At 40.0% G+C, this 26,369-nt stretch overlaps 3 protein-coding genes across 5 annotated transcripts in view; all 3 read left to right on the top strand.

Moving 5' to 3' along the window:
* The window catches only part of nlgn2a (neuroligin 2a), a 195,891-nt gene extending 184,234 nt beyond the window's left edge, over nucleotides 1-11,657 (top strand). For 2 of the 3 annotated variants that reach the window (XM_017710304.2, XM_017710303.2), the window contains 4 exons: nucleotides 4,492-4,757; nucleotides 5,355-5,514; nucleotides 6,035-6,401; nucleotides 6,794-7,628. In XM_017710304.2, the coding sequence (XP_017565793.1) occupies nucleotides 4,492-4,757; nucleotides 5,355-5,514; nucleotides 6,035-6,401; nucleotides 6,794-7,628 (1,628 nt within the window). Of the gene's footprint in view, nucleotides 1-4,491; nucleotides 4,758-5,354; nucleotides 5,515-6,034; nucleotides 6,402-6,793 lie in introns of all 3 variants that reach the window. The other variant, XM_037547666.1, reaches the window with a different exon arrangement.
* A 7,267-nt stretch (nucleotides 11,658-18,924) lies between these two features.
* LOC108434818 (endonuclease domain-containing 1 protein-like) lies at nucleotides 18,925-21,822 on the top strand. The gene is made up of 2 exons (XM_017710225.2): nucleotides 18,925-19,207; nucleotides 21,125-21,822. Exons 1-2 carry the CDS (start codon nucleotides 19,022-19,024, stop codon nucleotides 21,728-21,730), a joined length of 792 nt encoding a protein of 263 aa, XP_017565714.2. The 5' UTR covers nucleotides 18,925-19,021; the 3' UTR covers nucleotides 21,731-21,822.
* Nucleotides 21,823-23,782: 1,960 nt separating this feature from the next.
* On the top strand, nucleotides 23,783-25,885 carry LOC108434834 (endonuclease domain-containing 1 protein-like). The gene is made up of 2 exons (XM_017710246.1): nucleotides 23,783-24,095; nucleotides 25,240-25,885. The coding sequence occupies exons 1-2, from the start codon at nucleotides 23,811-23,813 to the stop codon at nucleotides 25,816-25,818; spliced, it is 864 nt and encodes a 287-aa protein (XP_017565735.1). The 5' UTR covers nucleotides 23,783-23,810; the 3' UTR covers nucleotides 25,819-25,885.
* The last annotated feature ends 484 nt before the right edge of the window (nucleotides 25,886-26,369 follow it).

The following is a 26,369-nucleotide window of genomic DNA, read 5'->3' as shown; positions in this document are numbered from 1 at the left end:
GTTGGAAGTGGCATGGCTGTTTGTAATAATTTATTATATTTAAAACATTACTTTGGGAGCAAAAATGTTGAAAATGGGGGTCATTTTGTCACTTGCTATTGGAAAAACTCATTTTCATAAGCATTCTCCAGTAAACCCAAACTAAGTTGGTGTGTTGTACCTTTTCTGATTGCTGGAAGTACAGAAATAGAAATAGCTCTATGGCATATTCCCTTCTGTTCATGCTGGTTTATTTGGCTTGGAAATTATGCCTCTATTCCCTCCAGCCAGAATAAGACACTAGAATTTTCTAGTTTGTTGGAAAATATTGGGTTGGCATATCCTGGGGTGCAGATTGCAAGTAAAAATGAGCAACGATGGATGAAATTTGTGAGAATATTTTGATTAAGAAGACCTGAAATAAATTTAAATGAGATCAAAATAATGATTAACAGAGGTCTTTGTGCTGTTGTAGTTTCCCTAGAGGAACTCAACATCACTTCATTGACAGAAAAAATGTGTCTGACATTGGGGGAGTATCTTGCAGGTCCCCACGAGATATAAAATATTCCTATAAAAATATAGATTTCACTTGAAGAATCGCAAGAGCCAAAAGACTGAAGTCAAGGTTAGGGTTGTTTAGGTATAGACATATTTAGCTACAGTGATTAGAAAGCAAGAGTGCATGTGTGTATGTGCTCGGGGAGGAGGTGACTAAGCTACAGTAGCTACTTATTGATCTTTCTGGGAAAGAAGCTCCAACATGTTCTTCAATAATTAAACAGAGAAAGAGAGTCAGTGAGAGAGAGAGAGAGAGAGAGAGTCAGAAGGAACTAGAAAAGAACGCAAGAGAAGAGGGAGAGAATAAGGGGGGAGAGAGAGAGCACTTTACTAACAAGCATCTACACTAGACTTGCACTAGAAAGAGAAAAAACTGATTGTGTTTGTAAAATGTGTGCTTGTGTACACGAGAGTGAGAGAAAAAGGAAGAAAAAAGTGAAGAGGAGCAGAGGGGAAGAGACAGTACTGTTATACAGGGGTCTTCTCGTTTTTCCTAATGAGTGGATGTGGGTAAAAGCGGGCGAGGCAGTGAGATGGAACAGAGGATGAAGCTGAGCGGTGCTGGAGGTGCAGGTCTTTTCTGAGCGTGTGCAGGAGAAGGGCAGTATAAACCGCCTTATTAACATCTATAATCACCTCATTTAGATGAGTTCAGCTCTGCACTGCATTAGAGCGCACATGAAAAAACACAGCATTCACATTACAGGGTTAAAGTGGCATCGACTTTTTACAGCAGAATGAGCACAAATCTGATTGTTTCGAATCAGAAGCTGATGATTCACCTGCTTCAATTTTGGAATGTCAGTATTATAGTGGATTATTTTAATATTCACAAAAGATAAGGACTTTCAGACACATGAATCTTAAATAAATACAAATAATTCTGTCAGGCACACTTGTGTGTTCAGTGTACTTTTAAGTAATTCTAAATCGTTGAATCATGCTCTCTTGGCTTTTGATTATTCTAATATTCATTAAAGTATGAGCTCACCTTTTTGCTCAAAATTAATTGTACTAAAATGCACAAAATCCTCATGATCAGATCAGTCACAGATTTACACCACGATAAAAATGATGTTAGTTTAAAAAAGGCATTGTATGATAGATAACAAGCAGTTTAACTGGTTTTATTCCACTCAAATAAACATTTTACAAGAAACAATACAAAGCAAAAGAACGGTTATATGATCAAAATCATTTCAAAATGTATTAAAAACTCAAAATCGCTCAAAATACAATGTATCATGGCTGTTTCATAGCATCTTAGTGATGTATACAGCACCTTTCTTACACAAGATATTTGTACACAACTAAGATATTTTAACACATAAAATATGGAAACTGAATAGAATTTTGACTTCACAATTGAACGTTGTTTTAAACCTGAAAACATATGTATTGTTGCACCCTTGTATATCACATCAACATATCTACATGTTGTAACATATATATTAACATTAATTCAGCACAGGGCTCGAGTTGAGGAAGAATGCTCAATTTTGTTGTTGCGTTTGTTTTTGTAGTGTATTAATCTTTATTAATACACTAAGTTGTCTTGAAAATATACCAAAGCCCACAAAAAAACAACACAACACACAGGCATTGTAAGATGTCAAAGTTGTAGGTTACTAGCTGGAGCTGTTCTAATACCATAGTCTTAAAATATATATACATTAAAATAGGTCAGATTTCAGATCACTGACCTTTTTCAGATTTTGAATTTTACTTGAATGCTAAAAATTATGGAAGTATACTTTATAACCTCCACTCTGCCATGGCCCTTGATTTTTTTTTTTACAATCTTACTGTTGGTTTTGCATCACTTCATAGTTATATGCAAAATACTGTATCTCCAAATATTGAATGATTGCTTTGAAAATCCAAAATGTATTGTTTCAAAACCTGTTAACACCCTTACTCTTACACAAGGGTGGCTGAACTAAGAAGAGCTCTTTATTTATTGAGAAACCAAAGAACAAGCTCATATCTTTGGGACAAAGGGATGTTCAAAGCCAAAAATCACTCATGATGAAATTGAAAATATGTTGTATTATTGATTGTGGTCATGTTTGGAGCTGAACAGTGAGAAATGTTTGACTTGAGATTCTAATAGAGTGTGTAGACTCTCAGCCTGGTACATTTATCACACTGGCAGTAAAACACTGTGGCTTATTTGTGTGGCTGTGTGATAAATGGTGATTTCTTGGTCATAACATAACATGACTGTGTCCTTTCCACTCCTTGCACAATTCCACAGCCCATCCACACAATCATCACTGCTCAGAGCATCATTCAGAGCGAAATGGGTCAGTAATATTGGAGATTAAACCATATCATAACACATCAAAGCAGTTTCCCAGACTAATCATTGAAGCAACTGTTCTGACAGCAGATTGTTGTAGATGTTATCTGAGTCTACACCAGGTTTGGGAGTAATCATTAAATGTAAAGAGCTTCTCTCTTCAGTTCTGTGATTGCAGGTCACATTATGGTTGTTTTATACCACTGAACATGCATCATGATCATTCACACACCACCTTCAGTTCGCTTCAGGTTTATTGGCACATACAGTAACCATATAAGGTGTAACATAAGTAGTGAAATTCTAAGGACCGAGCCTCCAGGACTGTGCATAGTAAAAGATAATTGTAAGCATCAGCAGGACATGCACAGATAGACCCCCAGGGAGGCATGCGTGAGCCTCTGAACTTTTGCTCTCACAACTCATCATGTATAATCAGTCTTTTGTATGGTTATTGTTAAAGATCAGATGATTAGAGCTTGTCTGAATAGAGATTATGGCACAGCTTCTGCAAGTTTTACTACTCCTGGGCACCCCCTCTGCAGCAGGATCAGCGCCTGTGGAAATTTTTGTTCAATCAGCCCTATCCTGACTCTTTAAGAAAGCATCATATTGAATAATGAGGTTACTTTGATCAACATGCAAATAGAATGCATGGGGTGCTAATAACTTGCTAAAGCACAATTTTGTTATTGTGAAAACAGGGATTATGCTCTGTGCAGCTCTGAAACAAAGTTAAAACTTAATGGTTTATAGCAGTCAGGTAATGTAGCATCCAGAAAAACATTTTGTAACATCAGTTGTGCTTCAGACCCTTTCCCTGAGTGGATGAGCAGAGGTGATGAGCATGTTGAAAAAGTATTCTGTCTCATGAGGATGTAAGTGAATTATCTACTATTGTCATCATATCTTCCTCAGTATTATGTTGATTTTTTGCATATGAAACCAAAACATCGATCCAGACCTTCTTTGTGAGACTGTATGTGTGATGTGGTCTAGAAAATTCCTGTGAAATCTGACTCGACACCTCTGACGTTTAAATTATTATTTCAGGCTTTATAGGGTGACTTGCAGCAGTCACCCTATTTTTTCTCCTGTGTCAATAATGCTACTTCTTTCAATTTTGACCAAAAATCTGACATAGTGTTGCTTTAATGTTCATATGTCCTTTTTTTCCCTTAAGCACCCCAAAAATGTCTGTGTGTGGACCTGGATATAAGAATAAAATAATTAAATCTAAATCTAAAAAAATTCTATAAAAATGCACAAAGTACTAGCAAAATAAAGTGTATTAGTGATAAAATAAACTCTATAATAATAAAAAAAAACTGTAAAGTCATAATAATCTAAAAGTGTTTTGTCAATGTCATCTCATTCCATGTGGAATGGGTCCACAAACATGATACAAAATTATTTGGAATAAAATATTGGTAAATACACATTATCTTAACTTACATTATCTTACATTACTTTTAAAAATTATTTGTCCTTGTCCTATAAAATGACCATTTCCGAGATGGAAGGCGGTTGTGTTTTAACCGCAATGCCATCACGCTATCAGCATAGAGTGGAGTAAACAGCATACTCACAGTCTCTGAAGTGCAAAAGCAGATTGTGTTTATGTGATTTGTACATGTGGTCTCCTGCAGGACTCTTCCAGAGAGCCATCGCCCAGAGCGGCTCAGCCATCTCCAGCTGGTCCATCAACTACCAGCCTCTGAAGTACACCAAGATCCTGGCACGCAAGGTGGGCTGCACTTATGGCGAGACGGCCGACCTGGTGGACTGCCTGCGGAGGAAAAACTTCAGGGAGCTGGTGGATCAGGACATCCAGCCCGCACGCTACCACATCGCCTTTGGGCCTGTGGTGGACGGAGACGTGGTGCCGGATGACCCTGAGATCCTCATGCAGCAGGTCCAAATGGCTTTAGAATTCATTTCCAACTGAAAGTACCTTTCTTTACATGCTGATAAAGTGTACTTTCAGACCGAGCATGCTGCATGCTTGGAGGGCCGCAGAACTACATAGTTTAGCGGTTTCCCAGTTGTGCTGAATCAGTTAAAAGGCTGGGAAAGCATTAAACTGAGAAGTCTTGTGGTCCTCCAGGACTGGAGTCTGTTTCATAGAATGTTTTCACAGAGAATTTTCATTAGCAGCATAATAACATCCAAGGCTTGGAATAATGAGTGACCAAACTACATACAGACGGCTGTAAGAGCTACACGCTTCTTGGATGTAATTCAAAGCCAAACATTAAACGCATAATGCTTTATTGAAGCTCCCCATGCTTTATCCTTGAAGAGTAATGCAAAAGCATGCACTTTTTTCCCTCAAGAGATATCTTTCTTAGCTCTAGTGTGACACTTCACAGACAGGGCTGTGAAAGTAAAGTTTCTTTTTCTAAGTGAGCAGGTGCTTGTCTATTTCAGAGGAATGAGGAGGCATTTTATGTTTTTTTAATTATTATTATTTTAAGATCTAGCGCTGTAACTTACACACTGTATCCACTAGGGGGAGTTCCTGAATTATGACCTATTGATTGGAGTGAACCAAGGGGAGGGGCTGAAGTTTGTGGATGATGGTGGCTCAGAGAGCGAGGAGGGAATTTCTGCAGCTGCCTTCGATTACACTATCTCCAACTTTGTGGACAACCTTTATGGATATCCTGAAGGTGAGCGTTATCATGCTCTAGAGGGTACTATTGATAGCTGGTCCTTTTTTATGTTATTTTTGAAAGCCGCACTATAAAATACAGCCAAATCTGTTCAAATCTGCACATCAGTGGAAACAAGACACATAAACAGTGAATGCTGCCACACAGCCTGCATCATAGAACAGCTGCAGTTAAAAGGGGCTGCCACTAGAGGATGCTATTGAGCTAGAATTTTTTATCTCTTGCCAAAAACAAGGTTTTGAAATGAATTTATGGGAGAATAGTGGATTTCAAGCTTGGTTATCTTACCATCTGGGAAATCATTTATCCCGTCAAGGGTAAAGGTGTTTTGTTGAAAGAAACATGCCAGTACAAACAGGGGACATCTATGTTTATTAGTGCTGAAGTTTCATTGTCCTGCGCCCAAAGTCCTTCATTTGTCAACCTTCAGATATTGTGTATTTGATGCTTTATTTAAATCTATATATTCCCTCTTCTCTTTCTCAATTTTTCTGCTGTTTCTTTCATCTTCTTCTAGGTAAAGACATACTGAGGGAGACCATTAAGTTTATGTACACAGACTGGGCGGATCGTGATAATGGTGAAATGCGCCGAAAGACCCTGCTAGCATTATTCACAGACCACCAATGGGTGGCACCCGCAGTGGCCACTGCCAAGTTGCATGCAGATTATCAGTCGCCGGTCTACTTCTACACGTTCTACCACCACTGCCAAACAGAGACACGGCCAGAGTGGGCAGACGCTGCACATGGGGATGAGATACCTTATGTGTTTGGTGTGCCCATGATCGGAGCAACTGACCTGTTCCCCTGCAACTTCTCCAAAAATGATGTCATGCTCAGTGCTGTGGTCATGACCTACTGGACCAACTTTGCCAAGACTGGGTATGTTTCTGAGCTGTGGTCAAAAGATGCACAGTAGGCAGTGGATTCTGACAATCCTGCAGACTTTAAGGTCACAAATCTCACTTACATGTCTCTTTTAGATTCAGAAGACCTAATTAGTCACATTAAAGTTGGAATGAAACTCTTTCACTCCTTTGAAACGTTAGGGTTGTTAATTTTAAAAGTTAATTCCAGTAGATTTAACTTTCGAGTTATCTCAAGAAATCTCATTAAGTAATGGCCAAGGCCTTTTCTAATTGGTTGATTGCTTGTTTGTGTGATTAATGCGCATAGCTTATCCAAATGTTTTCAAAGGAACTTTTGTTCCTTACAGCACATTTTATGTAGTTTGCAAAATTATCTTACTGACCAAGCCTTCTGCCTTCTTTCAGGGACCCTAACTTACCAGTTCCTCAGGACACCAAGTTCATCCACACCAAGCCTAACCGCTTTGAGGAGGTCATCTGGACCAAGTTCAACTCCAAGGACAAGCAGTACCTGCACATCGGCCTGAAGCCTCGTATCCGTGACAACTACCGGGCTAATAAGGTGGCCTTCTGGTTGGAGCTGGTCCCTCACCTTCACAATCTACATGACGAGCTCCTGAGCTCCACCACCACTCGCTTACCAATAGGGACCACCCGGCCTCCAACCTGGAAGGGTCAGGGCCCCCGCACCACCCGTCTGCCGTATCCCACCTTCCCTCCAGACCCAGATCCAGAAGGATCTGAGCGGCCTCGCTTCTCGCCTTTTCCCAGTGACACGCGAGACTATTCAACAGAGCTTAGTGTGACGGTTGCCGTGGGTGCCTCACTCCTCTTCCTCAACATTCTGGCCTTTGCTGCACTCTACTACAAGCGAGACAAGAGGCACGAGATGCGCCGACATCGCTTGTCCCCCCAGCGCGGTGTTCCAGCTAATGACTTAGCGCACAGCCAGGAAGAAGAGATAATGTCCTTGCAGATGAAGCACTCTGAACACGATGCCCACCATGACATGGAACCGCTGCGGCCGCATGACATCCTGCGGCCTGCCTGCCCACCCGACTACACACTGGCACTGCGTCGGGCGCCCGACGACGTACCGCTCATGACACCCAACACCATCACCATGATCCCCAGCACCATCACCGGAATGCAGCCCCTCCACGCCTTCAACACGTTCCCCACCACTGCCACCGGTCACAACAACACCCTTCCCCACCAGCACTCCACCACTCGCGTATAGTTACTGCCCTCTAGTGGAGAGAGGGAGGACAACATGCCCTTTCACATGACCCCTTTTACTCTCTCTCTCTGTTCTCCCTTTAAAGGCCCTCTCTCTTACAGTCCCATAATTCTCTCTGTTGAAGAAGCGCAGCAGCACCCCCTAGTTGTGTTCTCACAAATCCAGATAGACAGCATGTATTAGCTGTAAACGCTGTAGCCGTTGAGGCAGCTTCTTTTTCAGACTCTGTTATGAGACAAGGCTGTGGTTGGCAGTGATGCGTTGTCCATTAATGGTCACTTTCGTATTCTTTTCCACATTGCTGTAAGTGGAACCAAACAGTCAGTGGGCGAGCGAGTGTTTTTGTCATGGCAGATACAATGCAGACAGAGAGAAGAGAGAGAGAGAACGACAGAGGGATTTTTTTCTAGTTTTCTTTACTCCCCCTCTCTTACATGAAACACTACAGTTATCAGCCCTTCATCTCAGCTCTCACCAGATCCCTCTGAAGTCTTATTCTCTTCCATACTCTCTCCATTGTTCCATTACAGTGCTCTCATTATCAACCCATTCTCCCCTCCTCTGAGCACTGTCTGAAAATGCTCTGTGACCTTGTGTAATGCACAGTGGAGTCATTTTTTTATATACAAAACAGAACGTGCAGTAAGCAAACAACACATGACGATACATGGATACATTCTCTCTACCAGCAATCTTGGTGCCATGTACTGTAGTAAACCCCGGCAACAAGATAGACCAAGAGATCAAACGACTATGTCCTGGAACCGAAGAGAAAGTTAAAAGTGCCAACCTGATCGCTCTCTAGCTTTTCTTTTCTTTTTTCACCTTCTTTTTTGTCATTTCTACCCTAACATCTGCTAGACTTTGGCTGTCTTTTTTTCTTAGAAAGATTTGTACATGTATAGATATAGATATTATATAAATATATAAATATATATATAAATATATATATATATATTCAGAGAATGATATATATTTAAAAGGTTTGCTCGGTGGGATCTATGCATGAAATATTTTTAAAATGACAAGGAGGAACTCGAAGGTAAACTCACAGCACACGTCTGAGGTATTTGAGGTTTAATTGTTCACAGTTTCTTCATTTTTTGTTTACAGTTCAAATTCATGGAAAAAGCTGACTGCACTTATCTGCAGAAGCAACTCGTCCTCAGTAGCACTTAACAAATTAGTCAAACATGCCATAGAAGAGCTCCAGCTCCTTCTTTCCTGCCTTGCTCTTGCATATGACACCCCTTGCTTTTTAACCAGTCATTTGAGACACAAGTCCTTTCATACATTCTTTCATATCAATGTATAATTATTGGTGCTATTGTTTCATAGTTGGCCGTTGACTATGGCGGTACTATATCCTTGAGTACACTAGTGAACAGCAACATGTCCATGGTCACCTAGCCTGGCTAGCTGCCATTACGCGAGCGATAGACACATGTAGCTATTCTTAAGCTTGTGAAATAGGGCTTGGTAAACTAGTTTACAGAGTTCATTATGTTTTTTCAGCATTCACACTCTCTGTCATAGCTTCATTTTCACTCTCTCCTGCTGTTTGCACCTTTATTTCCACAGCATGCTAATTCTGTTGGGGGGAGCGCTAATCATGTTTGCATCAGAATGTTAGAGTATGTGTATATGAGCTGTGAGCTGACAGCAGTGCCTCACAACAAGACTGCTAGAGAAACTGAGAGATGAAAAATCTGAATAAGAGTCAGAAACATGGCTCGATAACGTGTTCCTTTAGAAAAGACTTCCCTCGTTAGCTTTTTCCTTCTCTCCTCTCGTACTCTCAGCATTCAGCCCCCTAGACTGCACAGCGTGGTGGGAAGTAGAGTGGTGGCGCAAAGAACGTAGTGAGTCTTTTTTAACTTTTTAGTGACGCAACTCCTCAAACATAAAATCCATATGTGGTGTAATCAAACATGTTCCTTCAATGTGGTTACAACAAGCACAGAGAACAGAGAGAGCCCAGTGAGCTAGGCTAGGCTAACAAGATTCAAAGCACCCATTTCCAGTCTTCTGGATGTCTGAGTGCTTTCTGGTAGCTAACCCATGTTGTGCCTCAGTGGATAGGCCTCAAGGACTCTCCAAAATGGCTGTGCAATGAAGGCAGACATCAAAGGCCTGTGAGTCCTATATTAAATTGGTCATGACGAATAAAAGCTCTTTCTGGATGTTATTGTTTTGGTGCCTGCTGAGCATATTATTTTTCTTTCTCAACAATATGTATAGCCTGTTAGGCTAATGTAGCTCCGATAAGATTGACTTGAGGTCTAGGACATGGGGTCTTTTCATCAGAGACAGCAGGCACCTCATACACACACAAAATCATAGGAACACAGTATAAATATCCACCATATCTCTTCATTGCCTTAGCTTTGGTTAGCGTTGCTGTCCTGAATTCTGTGAGAGTGACAGGCTGTTGTGGAGGAGTGTCTTTTTCTACAGGCTCGTATGTGGAACAACTGCTGGACTGCTGGTGTAGCCTACTGAGACTGAGCGGTCTCAGAGCGGGGGCTAACAGTCTGATGCTGCACAGTGCACTGTAACATATGAAAATATTAGCATTGCTGAACTAGCATACTGGAGATCCTGTATGCTGGATAGTGGAAACAATTCAGTGCTGAATCTTTGGTACTGGATTTCTGGAGGCACACAAAACCACCAAGGCAGAAAAACAGAGGACTTTTGTGGCGTGAAAGCTACTGTGAATAATACTTCAGTATGACTGGTTGGACCTTTGTGCCCCACTGATGACTATTTGTGGCAGGAAGCTTATCTGAGCTCTGAACTTAGCTTACCAACTAAGCTTACGTGGACGTGAGGTGCATACAAAACAACATGAACTTTGAAATTCTTCCTTTCTTTTATTTTGCTCTGTTTTTGTATGCTAAACCACTAGAGGGCAACATTGTGGTAAAATTACAGTAGAGACTTTTCCTCTTGATGAAGGCGTACGGAAAGCAAAGGTCCTAAACAGAAAAGAGGACTTAACTGTACATTTTTAAGTGTAAGATCAAACCAACAAAAATATTTGTAAATATTCAGTTTCTTGTTTTTTTGTTTGTTTGTTTGTTTGTTTTCTGAGTGAATGAAATACTTACTTTGTGAGCAGGACAACAGGTGCAAGTTTGAATTCAGCCACCAGCAAACTTCAGTATAAAAGCCTGGTTTTCTGTTGTCTCATTCATTTTTAGGGCATTAAGGAGTAATGATGCAGTGATTTTATGGTCCAGTTGGGTGCTCTTCTTTTCAGATGAAACACATTAAGTAGCTGAACATCTAATATTTCCAGTTGCACTACTTTCGCTGATCATCACCATGTTCAATCAAACCCTTCACGTGAAACTCATTCTGACAGTTTAACAAAGAGAATTATAGTTGTTCAATTTATTGCTGTGAAATGGCAGCTCCTATAAAGCTGCTCTGGACTTTTACAGGATTTATTACAATCTAAAGAGCAACATGGAGATTTAGCAGGATTTGAGCCTGGTTTTGTTGGTTACATTTTGATCATTTCATTTCATTATTATATTCATTTTCAAATTCATGTACTAAAAAATCACTGTATTTCAGAAAGAAATCACTATATTTTCATGTTCTAGGGTTAGTAATGCAGAGTTAAAGAAGCACATTATTAATCTCCCTGGAGGAAATAAGTCCTTTCTCAGCTTTGCTGAGTGGCTATCTTGTACCTGTTGTCCTGTTTTTAATTTCTTTGTTGAAAATCAGAAACCCAAGACTTGAGATGAAAAAACATGTTAATAATGGATTTAAAAATAGATGCTTATTAAAAAAAGAAAACTAAAAAATATATAAATAAGGAGATGATATTTCTGTTAATTTAGAAATTATTACACACTGTATGCTGTGACTCTGATCTGGGGAACATTAAATACATTCATAGCCGACTCCTGTCAGTGTTTCTTTACTGAGTGTTTACTGTATAATCATGCAACCCGTTTACTGATCATGCACAGTGTACCCTTACAAAACTGCACTGTAGTCTAGATCATAAGGCCTGAGTTCAGATCAGATTTTGTTGAAGCAACAAACTATAAAGCAGTAAGAAAGTCTGTAATGTTGATTTCCAAACTCAGTAACTCACCCTGTTAAGAGGTATTTGTGAGACATGACATTTTCTGAAAGCCATGCATGACACCCGACAAAAGCTTTTAGGAATGTTTGTTCAGGTGGGTGTAGTTTCATAAAACTTTCGCTGCAAGTTGACATTTCGGTGTCCAGGTCTATTTTATGACTGATGTTGTTCATTTTCAGTTGGGGTCCTTACATGAAGCAACATTTTAACAACCATAACATCATAACATGTACAAATAGTCTCATACCAAATGGTATGTATTCATTTCTAACAAGTTTGGGTAGAAGATGTTTTTGAAAAGAGTAACAGCTGATGTCAATGGAAAGCACATTTTTATAAAAGTGGAATCATAGCATTGATGTTTCTTGTATGTGTCTGAATAGTAAAGAACTGACATCGGTTTGTCTAGGAATTTTACAGGGCTGAGGTGGCAACCCTACACAAATCCATCCATCCGTCCATCTGAGGAGGAGGAGCAGGGGTCACACACTAGTAATGGAGTGCCTGCTACAAGGCAAGTTTAATAGTTCAAGGCCACTGACAACCATATCACTTGACATGCTTAATAAAGTTAGGAAAACTTGCTTTGTGTACAAATTGGCCATGTTCCATTAGACGCTGCTGTTGGATAACTTGTGCAAAGAATTTAAACCTCCTAGAAAAATCTGGCCCAACTTCATTGACCTCATGCAAAAGATAAAGACTTTACTCACTGCACCCAGTCGTGTTGTTGCCGTAGCAAGACAGGTACTTAACACATAGGAAACAGCTTTCTAATGGTGGATGCTTTGGGTGACAAAGGCTTGTCTGCAAGAAGCTTTGGTATTAATGGAATTTGTATGGGCCTTTTCTAAGCATATGTAACTACAGTAGGCCTTGAGTAGATTCTTATGCTGCCATTTTTAAAACAGTTCTGCTTAAAGGTCGCCCAGCTACAGTTTGAACTGGGAACTGGACGTGGCGGAATTCAAATGCAACAGTTGCTTCAGATGATTTCTGGACCAAACAGGGAAAAGTAGTTGAACAAGCTAGAGCGCATAGCCAAGCAGTGTCAGGTTTGCTTTTCACTCTGACTATACAATGATCACTGAAAGCATGCGTGTGTTTCTTGTTCTTGCTTAAAGATATGCTGAGTTGTTCTTATTTGAGAGAGGCTGAGGGTTTCAGCTTCTCCTAGCTCTGGAACATTCCATTCCATTCCATCCCCTCCATTCCCCCCAGGTCAGGAAGTATTATATGAATTATTATATGAGGAAACTTGACAAACAGTCTTTAGAATCTAGTTGAGGAGCTCCATATTAAAGTTCTGTTAATAACTGATGCAGCCTTTGAGGGTGAAGGAAAGAAAACAAGGGTATATGTTTCTGATTGTAAGGTTGTTCTCACTTCACCTACTTCTCTTCCATCTTTGCTTCCTCCCCTAACCCCCAATCTCTTCTTAAACCATGTCAGGCTATGTGTTCATGGGCCTGGTGACAGACTGATGACCAGGCTGTGCCTGTGCATGATTTTCTGCATGCATATGAATAAAACTTGGAATCTCCTGACTCTATCTGCCAAAATTCTAACAATACAGGGTTGAATTCACTTTAACCGTGTTGATTTGTGCCTAGCTGCACTACACTGTAGATGTAAACTGAAGACTAGTTGGACTTTTTATGGATGTGGACTATTACAAAATCAGGTGGGTACACTGATGGGTAATGTTCAATACTGTTCATTAAACACTTCTTGCACAAGTTGTCCTTTGATAAGGGCTGTAGTTTGGCCACAGTCACACCTCACACATGGAAGAGTGTAAAAATAAATCAGAAAATGAATGAAGTTGTAACATTGATAGACAAATATAATAATATATATATCAAAAAAATATATAAAATATCAAACTTGATCATTTATGTTTTTTCGTTTTGTGGAACATCGGAGAGCAACATGACAAGTAATGAATGACATTTAAGAATGTTTTTTATTCAAACACAGCTCCACCCTTTCTTTGCGTGTGGAGTGCTTTCACTATGAAAGCAAAAGTACAGAAATGGGGGCTTTGCTTTCAGTTATGCTGCAGACAAAACCATCACCATTACTTACTGTTACCTGTTATTTCTTTAAGAAAGGACAGGCATTCATGCTTCTGAACATTCGAGCCAGAAAATAACAGATCCAAGAACAGTTTCTGCCCTTGAGATGTTAAACTGGTTATCCCTACAGCACCCACTAGATCATGAATTGGTGCTATGTTGTGACAATGTAGAGAGCACCAAGCAGACAACGTCGTGATGAGTTGTCACAAGGTATCTGTGTTTGCAGGGCAGTTATGAATAAAATCCGGTGGTTTAGCTGCTTAAACGGAATTGGCTTAATGGTTGCAGTTAGGGGGCGGCACGGTGGAACGATGGGTAGCCTCGCCTCACAGCGAGGAGGGCCTGGGTTCGATTCCCCGGCCGGGTGACCGGGGTCCTCTCTGTGTGGAGTTTGCATGTTCTCCCGTGTCAGCGTGGGTTTCCTCCCACAGTCCAAAGACATGCGGTCAGGTCAATTGGTCATGCTAAATTGCCCCTAGGTGTGTATGTGTGTGTGTGACTGTGTATGTCTGTCTGCCCTGCGATGGACTGCCGACCTGTCCAAGGTGTATCCTGCCTTCCGTCTGATGACCACTCGGATAGGCTCCAGCACGCCCCACCCCCCCGCGACCCTGACGGAGAAGCGGGTTAGAAAATGGGTGGGTGGGTTGCAGTTAGGCTATGTGTGTACACAGCAGGTAAAAGTGGCACAAATCTCGAACACATTCTGGGTGCTGAGCCCAGCTGTCAGTCAGTGAAACTTCATAATCGCTCCTGTGATGCTGGCGAAGGCAGAACTGAAAGCACCTACAGCGGCAGATTGTTCACCTCTGGATGAGCCACGTGAAGCGTTGTTCTTTTGCGCATGAGGGACGGTTTAGCTGATCTGTTCACACTGATACATACAGGTCACTTTTAGAAGATAAAGTGAACAGACAAACAAAAAAATCTGGTTTGGTGAGAATCAGATTTAAGCCACTGTTATCTGCTGTGTGAACATGGCCTTAGAGACAATTAGGAAACGATCAAATGTATGTGGAATCAGTACCAAGACACACGATTAACCGATCAGAATCCTTTACACTGTGATATCAACCCATCAGGAAAACACAGAATATCATTAGAGACTACTGAAAACCACCAGGAACCAACACTTTTAATGGGTTCATTTTTTTTCAAGAGGGAGCTACATTAAATATAACTCTCTAGATGTGTTATAGATTAAAAATGAATTAAGTGATGATATCACTAAGCAGCAGCAGCCAAAAGTTACCATGCCTTTGGGCTGCTTCTGCCATTGTGGCAGGGTGCATGTGCACGGGACGTCACTGGGACTGAGAGTGCATCTAGCTGATGTCATTTCAGACCGTAAAAACTGTAAGTGGAAAGTGTTCAGATGTATTATATAGTCTATAGAGTCAGTTTTCTTTAGTTTCAGATCCTCTGTCAGCTGCTTAGGTGAGCCCACGGTTGTTGAGTGTACGCAAAACACCATGAGAGGTCTTAAAAGGGTTGCAGAATGTATTATGTTGTGAAAGTGTTTACACTTTAGGCCTTATGTGTCAAAAAACACTAGTGGAGCAAGTAAAGTGGTGTTCAGATTTTGCACAATTTATATTTAATTTTTAACATTTGCAGGAATGTCATATTTAAGTTTGTTCCAAGCAGAAGTGATGTTCACTTATTTTTAGAAAATTGGCTAACAAAGTATGTAGTGAAACAGACTAGTGTCTGTAATTGTAGAACCATAAAATGCTCTGGATAGTTGACCCAAGATATTTGAAGTCATGAAGTCATTTGAAGCAAACAAGAAGGGGCTCAAAGCTGATCCCTGATGTAACCCTACCTGCACCTTGAAACCATTTGTCACTCCAACTGCACACCTAACCACTGTCTCACTATCCTCATACATGTCTTGCACCACCCTAACATACTTTTCAGCTACACCTGACTTCCTCATACAGTACCACAGTTCCTGTCTTGGCACCCTATCAAATGCCTTCTCTAGATCCACAAAGACACAATGTAGCTCCTTCTGACCTTCTCTCTACTTCTCTACCAACACTCTCAACGCAAAATCTGCATCTGTGGTACTCTTTCTGGGGATGAAACCAAACTGCTGCTCACTGATCTGGACCTCTCGCCTTATACCTCTGTAGTTACTGCAGCTCTGCACATCACCCTTGTTCTTAAAAATGGGGACCAGTACACTGCTTCTCCACTCATCAGGATTCCTCTCACTCTCCAGGATTTTGTTAAACAACCTGGTTAAAAAGTCCACTGCCTTCTCTCCTAAACATCTCCATACCTCCACAGGTATGTCATCTGGACCAACTGCCTTTCCATTCTTCATCCTTTTTAAAGCTGCCCTCACTTCCACCTTACTAATTCTCTGCACTTCCTGATCCACTATCTCTCCCCCCGTTGTCCTCCTCTCTCTCTCGTTTTCTTCATTCATTAGTTCTTCAAAGTACTCCTTCCATCTACTCAACACTCTCTGTTCACTCACTAGTACATTTCCCTCTCTATCCTTTATCAGCCTAACCTGCTGTACATCCTTTCCAGCTCTAACTCTCTGTTTAGCCAAACGATACAAGTCCTTTACTCCTTCTTTACTGTCCAGCCTCTCATACAGCTCATCAGAGGCCTGAGCCTTTGCCTTTGCCACCATTCTTTTTCGCTATGCGTCTAGCCTCACAGTACTCCTGCCTACTTCCTTCATCTCTCTGGATATCCCACTTTTTCTTAGCTACCTTCTTCTTCTGAATAGTCTCCTGGACTTCCTCATTCCACCACATACCCAGCACCTCTTCATCCCCTCTGTTCCCTTCACCAACATGTCCATTGAAGTCTGCACCAATCACTAATCTCTCCTCTCTAGGGACACCATCTACCACTTCATCCATCTTACTCAAAATTCCTCTTTCTCCTCTAACTGACAACCAACCTGTGGTGCATATGAACTGACCACATTCAAAATTACACCATCAACCTCCAACTTCAGGCTTATGATCCTGTCTGACACTTTCTTTACATCCAGAACACTTTTCACAAGCTGTTGCTTTAGGATTATCCCTACTCCATTTCTCTTCCTCTCTACACCATGATAGAACAGTTTGAATCCACCTCCAATGTTCCTGGCCTTGCTTCCTTTCCATCTGGTCTCCTGGACACACAGAATAGCTACCTTCCTTCTCTCCATCATGTCTGCAAGCTCTCTGCCTTTACCAGTCATTGTCCCTATGTTCAGAGTCTCTACTCTAACCTCCACACTCCTGCCTTTCCTTCTCTCTCGCTGCCTTCTAACCCGCCTTCCTCCTCTCCTCTTTGATGGTCTTCGACCTACAGTAGTCCAATTTCCACTGGCACCCTGCTGGTCAACAGCACAGGAGGCGGTCGTTGTTAACCCGGACCTCGTCTGATCCGGTATGGCAATAATATTTGTGATTCGCATGATAGTTTTGGCACAAGTTTTACGCCGGAGGCCCTTCCTGACGTAACCCTCACCATTTATCCGGGCTTGGGACCGGCACCAGAAGTACACAAAGTACACCCCTAATGGCTGGTTTAATTTCAAATATTTTTCAAATAACTTCTATTAATGGTGAACTTTGACATTAAAGGGTGCACTTTCTTTACAGTTTTTCTACAGAACGGGTGCACTTTATTTAACGCCAGCTGAAGAGATTTGCCCAGAGATCTGTCAATGCTGTAAAACTCTATTATATGAAAAAGACTGGGTATAAATGGCTTATATGGAAGGTTGGTTTCTAAAAAGAAAAAAAAAACAAAGCATGTTTATCTTTACTAATATGCACTGGAATTAGTCCTAAAATTAACAAAAAAATCTTCACTTTTTGGGGGGCTAATACACTTTTTCATTTAATTTTTTAAAGTTTAATGAACATTTCTGATGATTTTTTTAGTATTTACCATGAAGTAAATACTTGAACATAGTGTTAGGCCACAAGCTGAAAATAAACAGCCTCCTTCAGAAGAGGTAACAAGTTACAGTAACCTGGCAAAACGTGGATAATACAGGTATTCTGTATGTGTTCTTGAGGGGATATTTAACACGACAGTTTTCCGATGACATCTACATTATGTAGACTGTGCGGAGTAGCATAGAGATGCTCTCACCCTCAGCCATGAGGAAGAACTAGGCCCTCGCTTATTCACTTATAGTGTAGTTCACAGTATCGTTCAAGTACAAAATAAAACTTGGATGGAGTTGTGTACTCATATTTAAATTTTACTACTTTTACACCTAAAGTATACCTAAAAGTATACTTGTATAAACTAAAAAGTGGGCCAATTTAACAATGAAGTATTGAAATAGTAAACGTGCAAGTGTACACCTAGTACATTGCTATTAATATAATTACTACATAAAGTATACTTGAGAAATATAGTTGAACTTAAGTTTACTTAATAAAATGAGCTATAGGTATACTTTCCTTTGTAAGGGCTATATGTGGAATACATAGATAGTCTGCAGTGGTTCAAAGTTTCATGGGAGTTTAATACCCTGTTTCTTTCCTTCACTAAAAGCCCCAAACAGACTCAGATGCTTTACCATATGAATTACAGTAGTAATAGAATGCAGGGTTTCTGTTAAATGTATTTATTTGCTCGCTTTCTGAGCTCCATGTCCAATACAGTTCCATGCAAAATTTGGGTATTTAAAATATGTTTTTCTGATTTACTAAGTCAAAGTAATTTAACACATCCTCTACAGAGTATACACTTCTGCAGATTTTAATGCACAATTACTTTTTACTTCCTGGAAAAATAAATATAATATAATAATGTGGCCTGTGCAAAAGTTATGGCATATTTTTTGACATATGATTATGTTCCATTTGCAGTGCTGAGAACCAAATTGCTTTCAGCTGCACTAATGCAATACCAAGGTCAAACTGTTTTATGAACTGACTCACACCACTGATCTCCTATTGGCCAAACACAGTCACTGACATTTGCATACACTATCTCTCTCTCGCCATGTTCCCTCTGACTTACAGTACTAAAAAATACGCCTGGATCAGCTTTCAACTGTATACATCATCATTCTCATCATCATTATCGTCATCATCATTACATCATCAGACTGTGTGATGGCTCCTGTGGGGATTCCTCTCTTTACTCTTCTCCTCTTGGCAGGATTAAGAGTGTCAGGAGCTACAGTCTCTGACAGCTTTAAAGAGTGCAGTCAGTTCCTCTACATGCGCACAGCACCCACTGGCATCCGAGGAGGAAACCTAAAGAAAATTTGCCAGCGATATGGAGACAAACCACGCTATGCCACTCTGTACGACAGCAGTCGACGTCTGGCTCTCTATTCAGCCTACACATTCAAGAAATCAGATGGACAGAGGAGGATGGACACTCCATGGATGTATGAACCTCAGGTAGATGAAAGAGTTTTGCTTGTCTTATATGCTTTATTGTGTTACTTGTAGCCAAATTGCACACACAGACTATATGATGTACTACAAATTATGTGGAGTACAATCATTTCATAAAATAACCTGTGATTGAAAACCATGTACAAGGCCATGAAAACTAAATACTGTGGATTTAAAAAGAAACAGTCCACTGTCCAGTTCCACAAAGGGTCCATATCCTGATCTTTTTCACAGTGTCTCTTTATCCTTTAGTATTACACAGGTTGTGCCTTTAATATATATGAATGTATCTAAATGACCTTTGTTCTAGCTGCTCTGTACTGTGCCTTTTTCAAAAAAGCTGAGGGTAAAACATCCCTTAAAGCTTCAGCATGAATGGGTGGAGCTAAGCCACTGTAGTCTGAATTTTCAGATGCATGTAAATACATTGGTTTTAATGACATCACCAAAAAAAAGTTAAAAAAAAACAAACAAACATGTTTGTGAAGCTTAGCTGTAATATTCTCTCGATTGGCCCCTACCAGTCCTGTCCATGTGTCCGTGTTGTGTTGTGTTGTGTTGAGCCCGTATGTTCTTTTTTTTGGTTTTGTAGTCCAGCCCCCTTGTTTAGTGACTCCACCCCTGATTGTTCCCACCTGTGTCTTGTGATCCCTTGTTGGCCCTGTTGTATTTTAGCCCTGTGTCTGCCCTTTGTCTGGACTGGTCTTTGTCTGAACTGTCTGAATTGTTGGATGTATTATATTCTCGTGGTGTTTGGTGTGATTCAGTGTTCATTTCGTCATGTCTGTCCCTCCTGCTCACTGTGTTGGATGTTTGACCCTGGACCGGCTTGACTATGACCCTGGATTTGCCCTTAATAAACGTTGCTTACCTCAGCACGTGCGTCCGCCTCCTCGTTCCCAACTGTTATAAATATATGGACTATGTGGCCTGAAGAGTGAGCAGTACATTTTATACTTTGACACTCTTTACATTTAGCATCAAACTCTTTGATTTCAAAAAGGTGAGGATTTTTGTCATGATACAGGCTCTTTAATAGTTATAAACTTAGTGTGGACTAAAAATTATGTCAAGTCAGTGGTCAGTTAGTGAATATACAGTACTATGCAAAAGATTTAGGCACCTAAAAATTATAATACATTTTTTTCAGTATTTAGTCAGAAATACACTGATAATAAATATAAATAACAATTAATCAATTAATAGTGATATTATGTATGACTTTTTTAACAATGTAAAACTTCTCTTTGTGGAAAGCAGGTAATATTTGTAGTTACCATCTAATACCTGGCTAAGCATTATTAAATTATGTTAAATCAAGTGTACTGGTGATGGAATTTAATAGTTCCATGTGATGGCTGGGGCAGCCAGGAGACATCTAGAACCAAACTTTGTTCTATTTCACAAAGACATGAGGAAACATGTGTTTTTAGATGCAAATACACACTCATTGACAAGATAAATGTCTTTAAATAATGTGCTTGGGTGTCTTTGACTTTTGCACAGAACCATTTTTAAAGCAATGGTTTAAAAAACATACAAAAATCAAATTAAACATTTTACCCCTCACCTCAAATGTAGTCAATCAGACAAGACATGTTTGGTGTCTGAAGTCTGTTTCTTTTGTTTTGTTGTTGAGGTTAATGTGGCTAACAAGTAATAGAAGCTTATGGGCACCAGCTGGCACTGAAGTAAGAAAACCAAAAAGAAATGGAAGCTTGTATCCACACATACACAGTGCTAACTGAGGGCTATAAGTTTCCATTACTTATTAACTACATTAGCCTTATAGCTCCAGTGCAAAACCGAAGAAGCAAACTTCAAACAACAATCTTGTCTTGGCTGAAAATTGTGTAAATTTCATTTTGACCATTTGTACATCTTTTTCATGGTAAACATTTTTTATTCCCTTCCCTCCAGTTAGCCTCTGAGGAGGAGAGTGGAAACATGCAAACACTGCCCCCTAGTGACAAGACTGACCCATTGATTGAGGATAGCCAGGCCATGTTGGAGGACTACGTTGATGCTGTGGAGTATGAACGTGGGCCACTGAACCCAGACCAGCATCAGGCTGACAACCAGGACAAAGCTGCTACCTACACTCTTACTAACGTGGTGCCTCAGATCACTGACTTTGTGGAAGGTTCCTGGACAGCATACACAGACAGAATAAGACGACGACTCAACAACTTCTGCCGAGGTGTTTCGTACGTGGTAACTGGGGTGACAATTTCTGGGTTGACCATTCGTAGAGGTGGGCAGGACCGCATGGCCATCCCTAAGCACCTGTGGTCAGCGTACTGCTGCCCTCGGTATGATCGTAACTCACCATATGAAGTGAGGTATATGTTCCCCTCCTATGCAGCGTATGGACTCAATGAGATAGTGGGCCACAGTGTAGTGGAGGTTTCTCTAAAGACACTGGAGAGCTTTCTGAAGAACCAAACAGGAATGGACAAAAATGTGAGCATATTCCTCAATGGCTGTGTCTCAGAGAACAAATGGAAGAAAAGGAAGAAGAGATAGAAATATTATAACATTGTATGTGACAGTGTTTTAAATGCTTATGTTTCAAAGTTAGAAGAAGCCAGTAGAACATAATCATACGAAACAGTAAGTGCAGCACATGTTTATTTTAATTTGTATTTAATACAAATGTAATTAATTAATTATTATAATTAATAATTAACTTGTATTTGGTATCCATATGTCCCGAAGTACTGTGATGGTGTAAGGTTTCATTCTAAGTTGTAAAATGAGATAAAACTCAGCTGCAAACCAAAGTTTGAAAGTAGTTATAAAATTGTTGCAAATGGACTGTAAGTAAAGTCAGCTGTGCTGGACTGTGTCTCTCTGTGTAGATCATTTCCATTCTTATCATCAGTGTGGAACAATGAAGCCGTGTGTAACATTCTACCACTACTACCTCAGCTTTTTTTTACGTGCCAAGGTAATACAAGCTGAAACTACACCACAATCCAGACTATACTTACTGAAGAAGATTTGTCCTCCGTTTTCACTGGAGTAACATTTTGAAATAAACCTGAAAGCAGTATGACACTTCCACTTTTCTTTTTTGGTGCAGATGTGAAAATACTAACTAATAAATCAACCAAAAATGACCACTAATGTTTTTCTGTCTTCTAGTGAATTCCTCTGTGCTCAACATTTTAAGGAATACATTTAAGAAAGTGAAGAATTTGATTCAAATGTGTAAATCATTTCCACATGTATAAAATAGATTTATATATATTTTTTCAGTGAAAGGCAAGGCAAGTTTATTTATACAGCACACATCATACACAAATAACCACAGCATCAAAACAAAAGAAGGAAATAGAACACACACACACACACACACACACACATATGTACATATTTTATGTGTGTATATATATATATATATATATATATATATATATATATATATATATATATATATATATATATATTGCAAGCGGCCTTCAGATAAACTGTGCATGTTTTGCTTTTAAACTTAATTTATTTAATAAAAAGGGAAAATGTTTTCAACTCCCGTATTTTATCATCAATAACATTAGTTTCAGATATTTAGATTAAAATGTGTATAATTTACAAATTTGGTAGTAAGCAAGATTTTCATCATAGGTGAATAAACATTATGAAAATGTTGTTATTGTGTTTGAATGCTATTCTTTATTGTGTCAGTTGCATTTGATTTTTTGATATCAAGCAGGCTGCTGTTGTGTGGTGTGTTTTATCTTGGCACGGCCATCTTTGTGCAAATGTGTGAATCCTGTTTACAACAGAGGGTTCATCATCATCATCATCATCATTATCATCAATCTGATAACAGAGAAAATTTATTTGATTACTTTTTTAAAAACATGGACAATTGATTTCCATTAGGTAGCCTGCAGGAAGAGGCCTGGGAAAAAAGAAGAGTGTTTAATCTGTACTTAAAGACGACCGAGTAGAGTATAACAGTTTGAACATAAATAAAATGTCACAGCAAATTTAATGGAGTTACATACAGAGGGACAGTAATGACCAAGTTACATCTCATTACAAGAAAGCTTTGGTTACACTGTAAAACATAATAATTGCACTTAATTCTTTGGTTTACTTCACTAATTTGTAAAAAATTCTAATATAAATATAGTAACATGTATCATTTCTTGTATAATCTTCAGTTACTTGAGATAAGATCAGTTAATATGGATAAGCCCTGCAGACTGAAGAGTCTTTCGCTCAAAAAGCTTCCAAACACTCTTAGTGGTTTTGTTGGTTTCACTGCTATTTAACACTTACTTGTTTAGTTTGGATGCATTTTACTCATTTTCATTATAATGATTGGGCTGAGTTACTAACCTTACTCACTGCAGAAGTGAGGATCACTGAAAATTAGAAAGTAACTCTAACTCAGATATAAAGGTATTAAAGCTTGAACCTGTTAAATAACTTGAATGATTTTTTTAAAGTCAGCTAATTTAAGTTTACAATGTAGGCTCATTTCCATATCTTCTCTCTTTCTCTCTCTGAACTTGCACATGCCACTCCTCTCTCTCTCTCTACATGTACAGTAGTTTCTAATCAGTAGGAGCAGTAGGTGTGAGCAAAGGTAGAGATGTCGTCTCTTTCTCTGCTCTCTGCTCTTCTCCTTCTATCTTCTCTCCTTCAGGCCAGTGTGGATGAATCTTTTAGGGACTGTTCTCAGTTCCTCTACCACCAGAGACCCCCCCGGGGCGTGCGGCTAGAGGGTCTTCACACTATCTGTCAGCGCTATGACGATGAGCCACGCTACGCAACCCTGTATGATCCTGCCCGCCACATACCTCTCTACTCTGCCTACACATTCAAAGGCTCCACTGGAGAGAAGACAGACAGTCATCCCTGGATGTATGAACCACAGGTAAAACAAATCCAACTCTTTAAGCTTATGGCTTAGTAACCCAGTGATTTTGCATTGTTTTCTATGTAGTTACTGAATGTTAATCACTACTATGGAGTTGGTCCCCCTACGTAGCTATAACAACGTCCACTCTTCAGGAAAGCTTTCTACAAAAATTTGTAATGTGTCTGTGGGACATTTGGGCCATTGATCCAGAAGAGCATTTGTGAGGTCAGACACTGATGTTGGACAAAAGGGCCTGGCTCACCATCTCAGTTCTAGTTCACCCGAAAAGTGTTCAATGGGGTTGAGGTCAGGGTTCTGTGAATGCCACCAAACTCAACCTGCCATGACTTTATGGACCTTGCTTTGTGCACTGGGGTTCAGTCATGCTGGAATGGAACCGGGTTTTCCCAAATGTTAGAAGCAATGATCTGTCCAACATGTCTTGATGTGCTGAAGCATTAAGATTTCCCTTCACTGGAGCTAAGGGGCCTAGGCCAATCCCTGAAAAAACCTATAGCATTATCCCTCCTCCACCAACCTTTACAGTTAGCACAATGAAATCAGGCAGTTAATGTTCTACTGGCATTCACCAAACCCAGACTTGTCCATCAGACTAACAGATAGAGAAGCGTGATCCACAAAGTACGTTTTCACTGTTCCAGAATCCAGTGGTGGCGTGCTTTACACACACACACACACACACACACACACACACACACACACCCAAGCCCCCCTTCTTTTTGTCATTGTGGATTTTGATCCTAAGCTTGTGTGTAGCAGATGTTTCTTCCAGAGGTAATTTGGAACTGTTTAGTAAGTGATTCAACAGAGGATAGGCACTGTGCACTTCAGCACTCTGTGTCCTTACTCCGTGAGTTTGAGTGGTCTACTGCTTCATGGCTAAGCTGTTGTTGCTCCTAGGTGCTTCCATTTCACAGTAACAACACTTACAGTTGACAGCGGCAGATCTAAGAGTACAGAAATTCTAAAATATGTAAATGAAAAAGGTGAATAAAAATCAGGTCTCAATTAACAATATTCATTTTAACACATCAAATACAGCATGTAGTTTACTAGATATGAATTTTGAGAGGTTCTTATCTCTTTTTATGGCTAATATCTCTCTTTTTTTCTCTCTTGCGCTCTCTCTTTCTCTCAGCTCTTAAGCACATCAGAAACAGGAAACATGCAGCCTTTTCGTCAAACTGGAGCTGACCAACATTTGGAGCAGACTCAGGCTGTATTAGCTGACTATACTGATGCTTTAAGCTATGAGCGTGGTCAGCTCACCCCAGATCAGCACCAGTCCAGCCCAGCGGACAAGGCTGCCACCTACACCCTAACTAATGTGGTGCCCATAACCGGAGAGTTTCTCCGAAACCACTGGGAACCATACCTGGACACCATCCGCCAGCGCCTTAACAACTACTGCCGCGGCACGGCCTACATAGTGACCGGAATCACTACTGCTGGACGTGCTATACGAAGGGGCAACATCAACCGAGTGACCATTCCCAAACACATCTGGTCTGCTTATTGCTGCCCTGACTTTGATCCTGGTGTGCCATATGATGTTCGCTATAAGTTTCCCTCTTATGCTGTGTATGGCCTAAATGATGTTCTAGATAACTATGTTAATGAGGTTTCACCAAAAAGGCTGGAAGCACTGGTTAGAAGAGAGATGCCAGTGGATCAAGACTTTCAGCTCTTTCACAGTAACTGTATACCAGCGGTGTAAATATGCAGATTATAGAAACATGTATTCCTTGCTTCAATAATAGTTCAATTAAATACCTTCAATTAAATGCCTGGTTATGTGTTCATTTGTTTAAAATGTGCTACAAAGAAAATTTTACTCAGCTATTTACCCTGTTGCTAAAATATGTGCATTTGGAAGTTTAATGTAACATTGTGTAGACTGTAAGTACTGAACGTCTTGAATGATTACAAAAATAAAGATTTGTGAATAAGTCTCTGAGCTCTCTATTAACAGTGACAATTACATATTGGCTTATCCATACTGTCAGTATCAAACTGACAAACTGACAAAGTGACAGAAATGATTGCAATAGTCAGTACCTCTATCTGTACGCCTGGGGATAAATAAGGTTTAAAAAAAGAGCATTTGTGTGTGTATGTGTCACGTCCTGGGCGCTGAGGTGGTTGGTGGAGTGAGGCTCTTTGAGTGAAGAGATATGTATGTTTGTATGTTTGTATGCATTAAGTCAAGAAGTGTAGACACTGTTAGAAATAAGGTCCTGCCTTTATTAGCAGCTCATATTTTTATTA

Source organism: Pygocentrus nattereri, chromosome 2 (assembly GCF_015220715.1).
Source record: "Pygocentrus nattereri isolate fPygNat1 chromosome 2, fPygNat1.pri, whole genome shotgun sequence".
Classification (NCBI taxonomy): Eukaryota; Metazoa; Chordata; class Actinopteri; order Characiformes; family Serrasalmidae; genus Pygocentrus; species Pygocentrus nattereri.
This window is presented reverse-complemented; position numbering and strand designations above follow the sequence as displayed.